At 49.6% G+C, this 13,634-nt stretch overlaps 1 protein-coding gene across 1 annotated transcript in view; it reads right to left on the bottom strand.

Moving 5' to 3' along the window:
* Positions 1-2,651: 2,651 nt before the first annotated feature.
* HPCA (hippocalcin) overlaps positions 2,652-13,634 on the bottom strand; it is a 35,217-nt gene continuing 24,234 nt past the window's right edge. Inside the window, exons 3-4 of the mRNA XM_056846166.1 lie at positions 4,731-4,836; positions 2,652-2,776 (exon numbers count right to left, since the gene is read on the bottom strand). Of these exons, the coding sequence (XP_056702144.1) occupies positions 2,679-2,776; positions 4,731-4,836 (204 nt within the window). The 3' untranslated portion in view covers positions 2,652-2,678. The remainder of the gene's footprint in view (positions 2,777-4,730; positions 4,837-13,634) is intronic.

Genomic DNA, 13,634 nt, shown 5'->3' with positions numbered 1-13,634 from the left:
CTTCGTGGTTTGGTTTCTATTCCAAGAAAGCGTTGGGAGCCTGGCACCCTGAAAGCCGAACTAAAAGCCTCAGTCGTATGTAACAGCAGACTTGGCAAAGCATCACTAACACACATGGCTTGCAAAGTAACTATTGCAGACGTTTCCCTGCCTGAGGGCAGGCTTGGTGTTTATTGAATCGCACAGCATACACAAGTGCTCTGGGGTCGTTCTGCCACCTGCCGTGGGAGGGGAGGCTCCCACAGGCTGGTTTTTTGGCGCTCTTGCAAGGGAGGCAAGGGATCTGGGGCCTGCTGGAGGAGGTGCCGGGAAGGGAGCTCAGTTCCAGACAACGCCACAGCCCAAAAGTGCCTTGTTGAGTCTGTCTGTGGTGTGGGGCTTGGAGCCTGCGGGGCAGGCTGGGAAATTGCCATAGCCCAAGTGAAGGTGAGCAGCCCTGAGCCATGGGCAGTGCCATAGGGGGCCTCAATTCAAGTCAGTGGTGATGACCGAGGTAAGGGGTGAGCCAGTGCCCATCACTGTTGTGGCCACTGGCTGAGCCACAGGCTCATGGCTCCTGCGGTGCTGCCAGTATACTGGGGCTGCTTGCCTCCCCCCTCCCAGGAACTTAGCAGGGATGTTGATGGGGAAGTCTGCCCGTTTGTGGATCAAGCTAGGAACCCTCTGTTTCAAATCCCTCCTGATCCCCAAACCTATTTAGAAGAAGAGTTTGCTTTTATGTGCCAGCTTTCTCTACCACTTAAGGAAGAATCAAACCGGCTTATAATCAACTTCCCCTCCCCACAACAGACACCTTGAGAGGTAGGTGGGGCTGAGGCTTTGTGTGTAGGAGTGGGGAAACAAATCCAGTTCACCAGATTAGCCTCCGCCACTCATGTGGAGGAGAGGGGAATCAAACCCAGTTCTCCAGATCAGACTCCACTGCTCTTAACCACTACACCATGCCAGCCTCAGAGCCGGAGTCAGCATACCCTGAGATGGGGCAGCTGCCAAGGCCCACTGTGGCCGATGTCCTTTGCCCACTCACTTGCTAGTGCTTCACCATCCTGTGCTCCTTGCCATAAGCACTGCCTGGCACCACTGGGGAAAGGGCTGCAGGCAGTGGTGAGTGTGGGCAGTGGGAGATCTTGTGAGCAGACAAGGGAAGGCCGCGCAAGTAAGTGGGAGACGTGCAGATGGGTGAGGCGGGAGAAAGGTGTGAGCAAGGGGTCTGGTGGGGGGAAGAGGACCCTGAGAACTCTCTGCCCAGTGGCCCCAAAAACCTGGAACCGGCCCTGGGTGGCCTCATCTGAGTGACTCACTTGTCAGCCTCCACTCTGTCTTAGTAGAGTTTATGGTAGTAGCCTACCTTTCAGGGTGGGTGTTATGGACCGCTGAGAGGTTCTGGGTGCAAAGTGCTTTGGCCTCTCTGAAGTGCAGCATGCTTCCTGCCAGACCCTTTCTAGCCCAGTGGGGACCGTGTGCGTCTTCCCTTGGGGAGTGTTAAGACCATTATCGGCTTGCAAGCAAAGGAAGTGCCGTGACCTGGTAGCTGTTTGCCCAGTAGGGAAAAGGGGACCCAGAGAAGCCCTTCCTGCCCGGGGCTTGAGTGTATAGGGAGGAAAGGCAGAAACTCTGCCAGGGGCCTCTGCAGCAAAGCAGGCTGTGGCTCTGTCTGAGTGGCGGGTGACTTGCAGTGTCGAATGCTCGAGCCCTTCCTTCCTTTGGCCAAGGTTGGAGCCGTGCCTCCCCTTTGGATTATGCTCTGCCCCAGAAACAGACAGATGATTCCAGCCCAGGAAACCTGGCCTGTCCGGTGGCCTTTTTTGGTTCCATTTTACTTTGGCCACAGCAGTCAGCTAGCCAGTTTGGCCCAGCCCCTCACAGGATCATCTGCAGTGAAATACCCCCCTAACGCCAGAGCCACCACGGATGCGGGGCCAAATATATTAACTCTACACTAAACGAACAAAAACAAAAAAGCCCTCCACCTAAACTATAGCATTGTGTATATTTGTGCTTGTTTTACATGATTTACTATGCCAAATGACTCCACTGGAAGCCCAACTGCAACCAAGAGGCTGAGGTTGGAGTATCTCTGCATAGGATTGCACTGTTAAGTCCTCTAGTCACGGGGGAGGAAACCGGAGCCGGGCACGGCAGAGTGCTGGGGGGTCCCCGCTCACTGCCTCTCTCCCCCCTCTGGAGGCTGCATTCACACACTGAACACTGGATATTAAATTCTGCCCAGGTGGTCGGAGACACACAGATCACAGGCAGCCATAGTTATCGCGTGCTACGAACAAGCGACGTGCACCACACCGGAAGCGGCTGCGGGACGAAAGGGACGTTTTGCGGAAGCAAACAGCGCCAACTCGGGGGGAGGGGATGGACCGGTCCTTCTTTGCTTCTTTCCACCGGCGCCGCCATTAACCTGAAACAGTGCAGCATTCACACACAACTACAGTGCTGGGTTGGGGGGGGAGGGAAGGGAAGAGCAGAAAAACTGTGAGAGTCAGAAGAAATAAAGATACTGGCAGTGCTTGTTTGACGGGGAGCGTGTCCGTTTCCCCCAGGGAATGGTGGGAAGTCGGCCGTCTCCTCGGAGCAGGGAGGCCGTGAGCCCCGTCAGGCGGTGGTGGTGGTGCTGCTGCTGCGGGAGGCGGCCTCGCCCATTTCCTGCGCAGAGAGGGAGGCGCTCAGAACTGCGAGGCGCTGCTGGGGTCGCACTGCAGCAGCCTCACGATGGACGGGTCGCTCTTAGCACCTTTGATGAACTCTTCCAGAGAAAGCTTGCCTGGAAAGGAAGGGACGGGAACAGCAAAACAAAATTGTCCGGTCAGAAGGGTGCTTGCGGCAGGCAGCGGGCAGAGCGTGTGAGCTTAGATGTGGGAGGCCACAGAAGGCTTGGGGGGACCTGACGCGCGAGCCAGGGAGCTCCGTGGTCCTGCGTTTATGGGATTTTCCAGCCGCCAAGATTTGCCATACCCAAGAGCTGGGCCCACTCAGGTGTGTAAATTAAAACTCTGGCTTTGAAAAGAGCCACAAAACAGGGACTAGAGGTTCAAATCTCCCCTCAGCCACAAAACGTATGGGGTGAACTTGGGCCTGTCATTACCTCTCACACTAACTTCTCACAGGGCTGTTGTGAGGACAAAAATCGGGGGGGGGGGGCGTACACAGCACCTTTGAATGAAGGGCAGGTTAAATATGTAATAAAACAATGTAATTTTTAAGCTTGCTAGTCACCTCTGGTGGTATGTTTTAATCCACGTTGCTAGATTATTGCTATGTTATCATTACTGTCCTTTGGATTTTTTTTCTGTGTTTTTGTTTAATGGGCCTTTGAGAATTTTTTAAAAAATTGATAAGCAGATTATAAATTTTCTAAATAAATAAAGCTTACCTCATTTCCTCTCCATTCTATTCCTTTGCTAGAAAATGAGAATTGCAGGGACCAGATGGGAAGGCAACCACCATAACATGCAAACACCTTTCCACATGAGAAACACTTTCTCAGTGACAATAAGTATTTTACGCAAGGCTGTTTGCCGTCACCCCTCCGAGGACTTCAGGTCTTTGTGTTGATTATGCATGCCATTTCCAACCGTCAGAGGTTGCCTCGCCTCTCCCCCTGCGTTTCCCCCGTGTTTTCAGAGACCTGTTTTATCTCAAATTTGAAAACAAAGGGAAACGCAGGGGGGGAGAGAGGTGACCTCTGACAGAAACAGCATGCATAATCAAGACAAAGACTCGAAGTCCTCAGGGTGGAGTGAAACAGCCATGCATAAAAGACCTTTGACTCTTGAATGCTTATACCCTGGATATTCTTATTGGTCTTTAAGGTGTTACTGAACTTGAATCTTGCTCTTCTACTGCTGAGCAGCATGGCTACCCACCCGAAACTATCTCCAGTAAGAGAAAGGGTGTCCTGCGGATGTCTTTTGTGGGTATCTTTCCTCCACTGCAAAGAACTCAGTGGAAAAACCTACCAAACCAGTGGATGGTGCTCTAATAGATTTTTTAAAATTAATATGGCTCTGTTTTCAGGCCCCGCATGAATGTAGCTGTTTAGAAATTTCAATCACTTCCTGCTCCAAACCTGCTCCCCACTCCTATGTTTACAGGCCCTGTGCCTGAAAGAAAATGCATTGTCATACAGGAACTGTCCTTGGGAAAGGGGGGGAGACATCTGTTACTAGCCATGATTGTGAACTGGAACCTCCATGTACAGAGGCACGATACCTGTGCATAGCAGGTGCTCAGGACAGACAATACAGGATGGCTATCATATACACACCCAGCTGCTTGCAGAATGTTAGACAGAAACCAAAGTGGTGCTTTGAAAAGTGGATTCCACCCTCTGAAATCTCTTATATGAATAAGCAACTGCTAACTCCTGGCTAAGTATGACTTTGGGGTCTCCAGGTCCCATGGGATAAAAACTTTGTCGGTGAGTCAAGCAAGGACTCAGCAGCCAAAGCCCACTGTGGTGGCAAAGAAAGCCAAGCTTTGAACTTGTTTATGAGCTCACTGCCAGAGAGGACCGCAAGAGGTTTGCCCTTCTCTCTCCCCCCCCCAGCACATCCCTTGCCCCCTCCCCATTGCCCTCCAGCCATGCAGGGCCACCAGGCAGCTCCCCGCCCCCAGCATACAACCCACCAACTTTGTATTTAATCAGCACGTCTGTCTAGCAGCTCAGGATTTAGAGAGTAGGGAGTGTCTTAATCTTTTCTTCCTGCTTCATTTACCGTCGTTATTGGTATCCATCTGCCGGAAGATTTTTTCTGTCCGCTTCTCGGGAGTTGACTCATCCTCTGGCATCTTCATCACCGAAGAGACCATTTTGTAGATGGCCTGAGGGGGGGGAGGGAATGGAAAGCAAGTTGAGACGTGGATTCCTCCCCCCCACCCCGCTGCAAACCTCCTCCAAAGACAGGCCCTCGGAGATGGCCAGCTGGCTCGGCAACCACCGCCAGTTCCAGGTCCGGCTGGCCCTTTCCGCAAGAGGCTTGCAGCGGGTGCTTCTTTATTCCCAGTTTGCCCTTAGAATGTATAAATGAAGATTGTAGGATGTTTCATGTCTACGCAACTACAGCCAAAGCCTCCTCCCCTCCCCCCGCCAAGAGTAGGAGAAGATATTTCCAGAGAGCGGCGAGCCCTTTCCATTGTGGGCATTTAGGCGCTCCTGTATAGGTTCACACCCTGGCCTGGGTGGTCCAGGCTAGCCTCATCTTGTCAGATCTCGTAAGCTAAGCAGGGTCAGTCCTGGCTAGTATTTGTAAGAAGAGTTGGTATTTATATGCCGACTTTCTCTACCACTTAAGGAAGAATCAAACTGGCTTACAATCACCTTCCCTTCCCCTTCCCACTACAGACACCCTGTGAGATAGGTGGGGCTGAGAGAGCCCTAACAGAGCTGTGACTAGCCCAAGGTCACCCAGCTGGCTTCATGTACAGAAGTGGGGGAACCAACCCGGTTCACCAGATTAGTGTCCGTCGCTCATGTGGAGGAGTGGGGAATCAAACCCGGATTAGAGTCCAGGGAATCAAACCCAGATTAGAGTCCACTGCTGTTAACCACTACACCACGCTGGCTCAGGCTGGGGATCACCAATGAAGTCCAGGGTTGCTACGCGGAGGCAGGCAATGGCAAACCACCTCTGTTAATCTCTTGCCTTGAAAACCCTACGGGATCGCCATAAATCGGCTGCATCTTAAAGGCACTTTACACACACACACGTAGGTTCAAGCCCTGATTTGGATGGCCAGTGTAGCCTGATCTCATCAGGTCTCAGCAAGTAAGCAGGGTCAGCTCTGGTTAGTACTTGGACAGGAGACTACCAAGTTAGTCCAGGGTTGCTATGCAGAGGCAGGCAATGGCAAACCACCTCTGCTCATCTCTTGCCTTGAGAACCTTATGGGGAGGTCCCCATAAGTTAGAATCATAGAGTTGCAAGGGACCACCAGGGTCATCTAGTCCAGCACCCTACACAATGCAGGAAATTCTAAACTATCTTCCTCCACACACTCCCAGTGACCCCCTACTCCATGCCCAGAAGATGGCCAAGATGCCCTCGCTCTCATGATCTGCCTAAGGTCATAGAATCAGCACTGCTGACAGATGGCCATCTAGCCTCTGCTTAAACACCTCCAGGGAAGGAGAGCTTACTATCTCCCAAGGAGGCCTGTTCCACTAAGAAACCAATCTGTTAGAAAATTCTTCCTAATGTCTAGATGGAAACTCTTTTAATTTAATTTCAACCCGTTGGTTCTTCGTCCGAGAGGCAACAGAAAACAACTCGGCACCCTCCTCTATATGACAGCCCTTAAAGTACTTGAAGATGGTTATCATATCCCCTCTCAGTCTTCTCCTCTTTAGGCTAAACATACTCAGCTCCTTCAACCTTTCCTCATAGGACTTGGCCGCAACTTGATGGCAAACTTGATTTGCCATCAAGTTGCAGGGGCTGCCACCTCCCTCACCTAAACCCTAATTAGCAACAGGACTTTGGCTATATATATATATTATATATACGGTGGTGCTGGCAGGGAATGGGGCTGGGCCCAGAGGCAATTGCAGGCAGGGAGAGTGGGCATGGGGCTGCCACCTCCCTCACCTAAATCCTAATTATATATTGCCGAAGTCCTGCTGCTAATTAGGATTTAGGTGAGGGAGGTGGCAGCCTCATGCCCACTTTCCCTGGCCTGCAATTGCCTCTGGGCCCAGCCCCATTCTCTGCCAGCACCACTGTGACATAAGGCTCGTTAACATGGCTGCTCAGCATTAGGCACTCTGGTTTGCTCTAGTCTTTTGCATGGCGAGTGCACGGAATTGCTAGAAGCTGACAGTCAATCAATCTCCTTTGTATCCTTCCCTTGCAAAGTGTTTTCTCATTGTCCCTTATCCACTTCTCATTTTAAAGTCTGGGGATTTAAAGATAAGCCCCCCCCCACATCTGTCCAAAGGACCAGCCTTCCAGCGCTCCAAAGCAAGCAGAACAGACTTGATTAAACAAAAGCAGTGTGTGTGTGTGTGTGTGTGTTTAAAGACCCAGCATGTGATTTCCCAAGAGGGTGTGTACATTGCCTGGTTAAAGAAATTAGTAATTAACATTCATAATATTGAGGGAAAGCATCCAAGGGGTGGGTGGGAAACAAATCTGAGCAGCAGATGTGGAATATGCAGCACCCCCCGAGCGGCATCCTTCGTTCCAGCCATCCCCTCCACCAGATTATGCATTGGTTGGATGTCTGGAAAGGACCCCCAGTTTTCTGGGCAAAGTCCAGAAGGGCAGACCAATGATGTGGCAGGGAGAGAAGCAGTTCTTAGAGCAAACCTACAGAATGAGAAATTTCAGTGGTACAGTAAAGAAGCGGGGGGGGGGGGGGATTCTGTATTATTACAAAGACATGTAACAGTGCTCTGCTATCAGCAGAGGGCGCTGCAGAGCAGGAGAGGAAGGTTACGGCAGCCTAAGAATTTGCTCCACAGGATCAAATCAAAGGACCATCTAGCCTAGCATCCTGCTTCCAGCGGTGTTCAGCCAGAAGATGCCTCTAGGCTTCTGGCCATGACGGTTCCATTTGGCTATCCTGGCCAGGAGCAAATGAAAGGAACCATCTGCCATGAATTGTCTAACTCCCTCAAAAAGCCACCTTAAAGCAGTAGCTGTCCCCTGTTGTGTGAAGAAGCACTTCCCTCTGTCTGTCCTGATTCTACTGTGAATCAGCTTCACCGAATTCTCGTAATACAAGAGAGGAAGTGAAATTAATTTTACGCTGTTCAAAATTACAAAAACCTCTGATATTCTTGGAGTCGTCTTTTCTGTAAACTAAAAAGTTAACAGTATCCCCTGGATGCCCTAACTACCCAGTTGACCTTGTTTGCATGTGGCTTGGGCATTATATCCCACTTTCCTTTTTGTCCAAACGCTTCCCATTTCTCTAAACATCCACCAAGACAGACAGACAGACCTGCCACAATGCATAGCCACTTCTCCCCCCCCTCCCAGAAATTATCCATGTGGATTAATTTCACACCAGAACAAACCACAATGTGGCTGGTCATTATATTTTAAAAGATGTCTGATGTGGCCGTCTTATTTATGTGGCAATTTTAATGTACATTGCTGTTCCCATTTTACAGATGGGAAGACTGAGAGTGTGACTTGTCCAAGGCCTTTCTGGTGAACTCTCTTAGCTGGACAAGGACTTTAATTTGGATCGACATTTCCCATCTGCCAGTTTACACCCCTGTTGTCTTTGACTTAATGAGGGGGGTGGTTTTATGTGAAATAAACAGGATGTCCCAAGGCACCCCCAAGCTTGCAGCAGGTGCCTCTTTTGAACTCAAGATATGTGTTCTAGGTGGCCAAAGAAAGCCAGTCCTCCTTGGGGCCAAAGGACAGGTAAAAAGGTAAAGGTCCCCTGTGCAAACACCGGGTCATTCCTGACCTATGGGGTGATGTCACATCCCGATGTTGACCTCGGAAGGATGGAAGGCGGAGTCAACCTTGAGCCGGCTACCTGAAACTGACTTCTGTCGGGATTGAACTCAGGTCATGAGCAGAGCTTGGACTGCAGTACTGCAGCTTACCACTCTGTACCACAGGGCCCCTAAAGGACAGGTACCTCCTTCTAGAGAAAATGGAAAGCAAAGAGCTGCGGTACCGCAAGGCTTCTCTGAGTCTCTAACTGGTGGGTCTTTTGCTGATCTGGGTGCTCAGGCTGAAGAGGGTGGGGATGGTTTGCTTTTGCTTTCTGATTTGCTTTTTGCTGTGGTGGTGGTGGAAGGAATGCAACACCCCCTGTTCTTGGGACTTCCTTCACCTTAATCCACCCAACGTCAAAAAACAAAACAAAACAAAAAACAGCGACAGTTTTCCAGTTTCCCTTTTCTCCTTTCCAAGGATACTTTGAAGATTCAGTTTATAAATATGCAAGGCCCAGTTAGGAGACTGTCGTCGTCGTCCCCCCCCCCCCCCCGCAACAAGAAAAAGCTGAATCACCGCCTTCTGCTAACAATCTGGGATGCTTTTTGCTTCCCACAGAGAGCCCACGATATACAGGAGCCTTATCCGGAAGCAACCAGAATTCAGCTGTCAATGTTATCATGCTTGGGAGACAAAGGAATCCTGGGAAGAAAAAAAATCCAATTTCCAAGCTGCCCCCACCCTCACCAAAGACACCCCCCCCCCCGCCCCAAGTAAACAGCAGTAAAAAAAAATTCTTTGAAGTCTGAAATCAAGCCTGGTTCTCCTTTGGGCATCAAACCCTTCTGATCCCCAGTCCTGGAAGATGCTAGAAGTTCTGCTAACAAAGATCTCGGCTTGGACCCCAGAGGTCCAGAACCATGCCATGCCATGTGCAAACTGCAGAAGCAGAGAAGGCGGCTGGGGAAGGGGAGGGCTTTCCACCCTCTCTCGTCCTCTGCTTCAGCTCATCCTCCACAGCTTGGCTGCCTGAGCACAGCTGTTTCCCCTCCCCACTGTCTCCGAGCAAAGGACTGGGCATCCACGTTTGGACACCAGTGTTATTCTTGCAAGGGATCCCCCAGAGGTTTAAGCGTGTGTTAATCAAGGGAAGGGTAATGGGGTTTCAGCCGCTCTGCTCTCTGCAGGCAGCTTCAAGCCAGTCTGGGTCAGGCAACTTCTGTGACATTTGGCTACCCAAGAGGCTGTATTGCATGAGCTGGGAGGCATCCACTACATAAGATCCCCTGCAGTGCTGGGAATCCATAATGGAACGGCCCAGGAAGGCGCTTTTGTAAAGGGGGAGCTTCAAAGGTTGAGCTAGAAACTATAACAAAATAATTATATATATTGCAACGTGCAGACTATAAAAATACAGACCACCAAAGAAGGCCTATTCAGACCGAAACTCATATGGTCTAGTATTGGTAATTTATACTGAATGTATTATTAACCGTGTATAAGAATTTTGTAACAGATAATTTTATATGTAGCCTGTAATTAGGGTTGCCAACCTTCAGGTACTACGGTAGCTGGAGACCTCCCACTATTACAACTGATCTCCAGACGATAGAGATCAGTTTGCCTGGAGAAAACGGCTGCATTGGCAATTGGACTCTATGGCATTGAAGTCCCTCCTCTCCCCAAACCCCGCCCTCCTCAGGCTCCACCCCAAAAACCTTCCACCGGTGGCGAAGAGGGACCTGGCAATCCTACCTGTAATACTGGCACTGTGTTTTTAACTATTTTACCGTGTATGCCTTGTAATAAATATAATTATTTTGTTATAGTTTATATTTTCTAACTCAACCTTTGACGCTCCCTCTACTTATCTGCTTGAGCCTCCCCCCCAATTTTTAATTGTTCTGCTTTTATAAAGGAAACAGGACTGTAGGCTATGCCATTGTCTATGGAATGTATTACCTGTTTATTGTATTATTCTCTAGCTTATTGCACTGTTTTCTACTTTTGCAATGCCATTTTCTGCATTGTTTGACACATCATGGATGATTCTTTCTTTTCTTTTGCATTGCCTCTACATTTTTTTAAACCTAGTCCTGTTGCATTCTTTATTAGATGTCTCATGCTATCTGACTGCACTGTTTATCCCTGTGCAATCCTCCTTGCATCTCAGTGAGAAAGGTGGGCTATGCATTAAGTAAATAGTAAATAAGTAAGTGATGTCCCGGTTGACTGTGATTATGAGTCGACAGCATACCTTGCCATTTCAAGCAGTAGATGGAACACTTGCCCATGAGTCAGTGCACACGCAGGCAAAGACTTTAGCCTGCTGCTTCAAGTGGTGGGATACAAGGTGTCTCCTTACAAGTATGCACATACATGAAGCTGCTTTTCTCTGAATTAGATCATCAGTCCGTCAAGGTCACTCTTGTCTACTCAGAATGGCAGCAGTTGCCCAGGGTCTCAGGTAAAGGTCTTTCACCTAGTGCCTCATGCTTTCTAAACTGGAGATGCTGGGGATTGAACCTGGAACCTTCTGCGTGCCAAACAGGTGCTCTACCACTGAGCCACAGCCACTTCCTGTAAATTAAGGTGACCACAAGTAAAGAAGGGGCCGGGCTCCTGTACTATGAGAATTTGCATAGATGAGGAACAAATTTAACAAGGGTGTGTGCAGGGAGAAAGCAGTGGCTGAGGAAGGGTCACCTTCCTTGCAAATTTTCCCCTCGAGGTATCCTATTTTTGCCACGTAATACCTAGCTCTGACCTGAGTGACAAGGTATAAAACAAAATAAATGGGGGAAAGAAAAAAACGACAAGGAAAAAAACAATCTGAGTCTTACCCCACCTAAGATTCTGGCCATTTCCGCATGGGTTAGCTGCCCTGAGTTCAGTGCTTTTGGGACATGTTTCCCCCTGCTTTCCCACAGCATAGTAGTGCATTTGTGCAACTCTGGGGGTTCCCCTGCCTTTTCTCTGATCTTTCTCAAACCTGCCTTTTCTCAGAGGTTTTGGGGAAGATCGCAGTCGAGCCAAGATGGCTGCTATGTGGGTGGGAAAATTTGGATTTTCCGGCCCATGTAGCAGCCATTTCCCCGACCCTGTCCTTACAGCAGCCATTTTCTCCCCTCGCCACTGCGGGGGGGGGGGGGGCTTTTGTTAAAAGTCAGCAACAGAATACTGTTGTATTGATACGGTATGCCACTGTAGCAACCTATACAGCAGGCTCTCTGAATCCCCAGCTTTCTCTGCGTACGCCTTCCCTTGTGGAGGAGATACAAGGAAAAAGGGATATCTTCACAAAGGAAGCAGCTAGAGACATTAAAATAAAGAAAGCTTAGAACTCAGAGAACCCGTTACACCCATCATTACAACAGTATATCGATATTATGATATTCTAGTGCTGATTTTTTTTTTTAATGCAAAAGCTCTGGTGACCCAGGGGAAGGGAATTTGGGGGCAATTAGGGCAGGGAAACTGGGGGGAAACCAGCTACGTGGAAGCCCCACAGCGGCTCCACTTTATCTGCAGCTGCACCAGCAACGAGAAAACCACAAAATCCTGTCCCGTGCGGAAGCCACCTCACTGTGTACTTACTAGTAAGCCCCTTTCCCCCTCAGCCTCCGTTCCTCCACCTACAAAATGAGAACAATCCCACGACACCTTGCAGAGCTGCCGCAAAGATCTGCAAACTAAAACTGTTGACAAATGTAAGACTGTGGAAATATTTGCCCTCCCTCCACCCCCGGTGCACTACAATTCCTTTAAGAGGTCTGACAGTTTGAGGCCTAATTTCCCTTCAAAACCATCCATCAGGGATTTCATTTTACTGGCAGACACGAGCAGGATTAAAGATTCATGTTTCATTTTGCCTCATTGTGAAAAAGAAATGGAATATCCATGAAGCAGCTGTTCCCTCCCTCCACCCCCTGCTGAGTGAGAAGAAAAAATGCTGCAACCTGATGCAGCCGGCAGGCGTCTGGATTCCCTGCCACAGGGGGGGATCCCAGGGAGTCAATCAGCTCACACTCTGGACCTCTGCTAATCTGTTCCCCTTGCCAACTAGATCCCCTGCTGGAGACCATGACAAAGAAGACACGCAGGCAGGCAGAAGCGAAAAAGGAGCAGAAAGAGGAGAAAAAGCCTTCCTCCCCTCCCTGGAAGAGGGCTGTTTAAAGCCAAGGAAGGGATGTGGGCTTCCATTTGCCAATCCCAGCCCCAGCACCCTCCCCAAAGGAAATCGGTTCCTAACTAGGCTTGCCAACAGTCTGGAGAAAAAAATGTTCTGCCAGCGTGGTGTCGTGGTTAAGAGTGGTGGTTTGGGGCGATGGACTCTGATCTGGAGAACCAGGCTTGATTCCCCACTCCTCCACATGAGTGGCAGAGGCTAATCTGGTGAACTGGGTTGGTTTCCCCACTCCTACCCATGAAGCCAGAAGGGTGACCTTGGGCTAGTCACAGCTCTCTTAGAGCTCTCCAAGCCTCACCTACTTCACAGGGTGTCTGTTGTGGGGAGGGGAAGGGAAGGTGATTGTAAGCCGGTTTGAGTCTCCCTTAAGTGGTAGAGAAAGTGGGCATATAAAAACCAACTCTTCTTCTTTGGTGGTGGAAAGTACCAGCTGGTCACAGCCAATGGATGGCAACTCTGTAGGGCTTTCAAGGCAAGACACGTTCAGAGGTGGTTTGCCATTGCCTGGACTTCATTGGAGGTCTCCCATCCAAATACCAACCAGGACCAACCCTGCTTCGCTTCTGAGATCTAGGCTGGGCCATCCAAGTCAGGGCCCAACTCCTTCGACAGAGGCTTAATATGTGGAAATGGGCTGTTGAAACTTTTCGAAGGCATGGGGGTCAATAAGCTAACCTGGTAAATATCCCATTAAGCTTCTGTTAAAGGGACAGGGTGTGTTTTTCTTCCTGACAGTGGTGACCCTATTCTTAACGCCAGCACAGTCCATAAACACAGTTAGCGGTTGCTGCTAATGGCAGATGCTGAAGATTACTTACCTCTTAAAGAGTAGATTTCCCCACTCCTTAATTAGGGCTACCAGCTTTAATAGGTTTATTCAGCAGATTACCTCACTCCAGCTTCAGCTGATTAATCAGGGGGACCCAGTTTTAATCATGGAGGGGCAGCTGAAATGGGTGGGGGCCAGGAGTCAAAGGCACCCACATTTATTTATGTGTTTTGAGACTACTGAAGTTCTGGTGCATTTCTGA

This window comes from Euleptes europaea, chromosome 3 (assembly GCF_029931775.1).
Source record: "Euleptes europaea isolate rEulEur1 chromosome 3, rEulEur1.hap1, whole genome shotgun sequence".
Lineage (NCBI taxonomy): Eukaryota > Metazoa > Chordata > Lepidosauria > Squamata > Sphaerodactylidae > Euleptes > Euleptes europaea.
The sequence above is the reverse complement of the archived record's forward strand: the minus strand, read 5'-3'. Positions and strand labels throughout refer to the sequence as shown.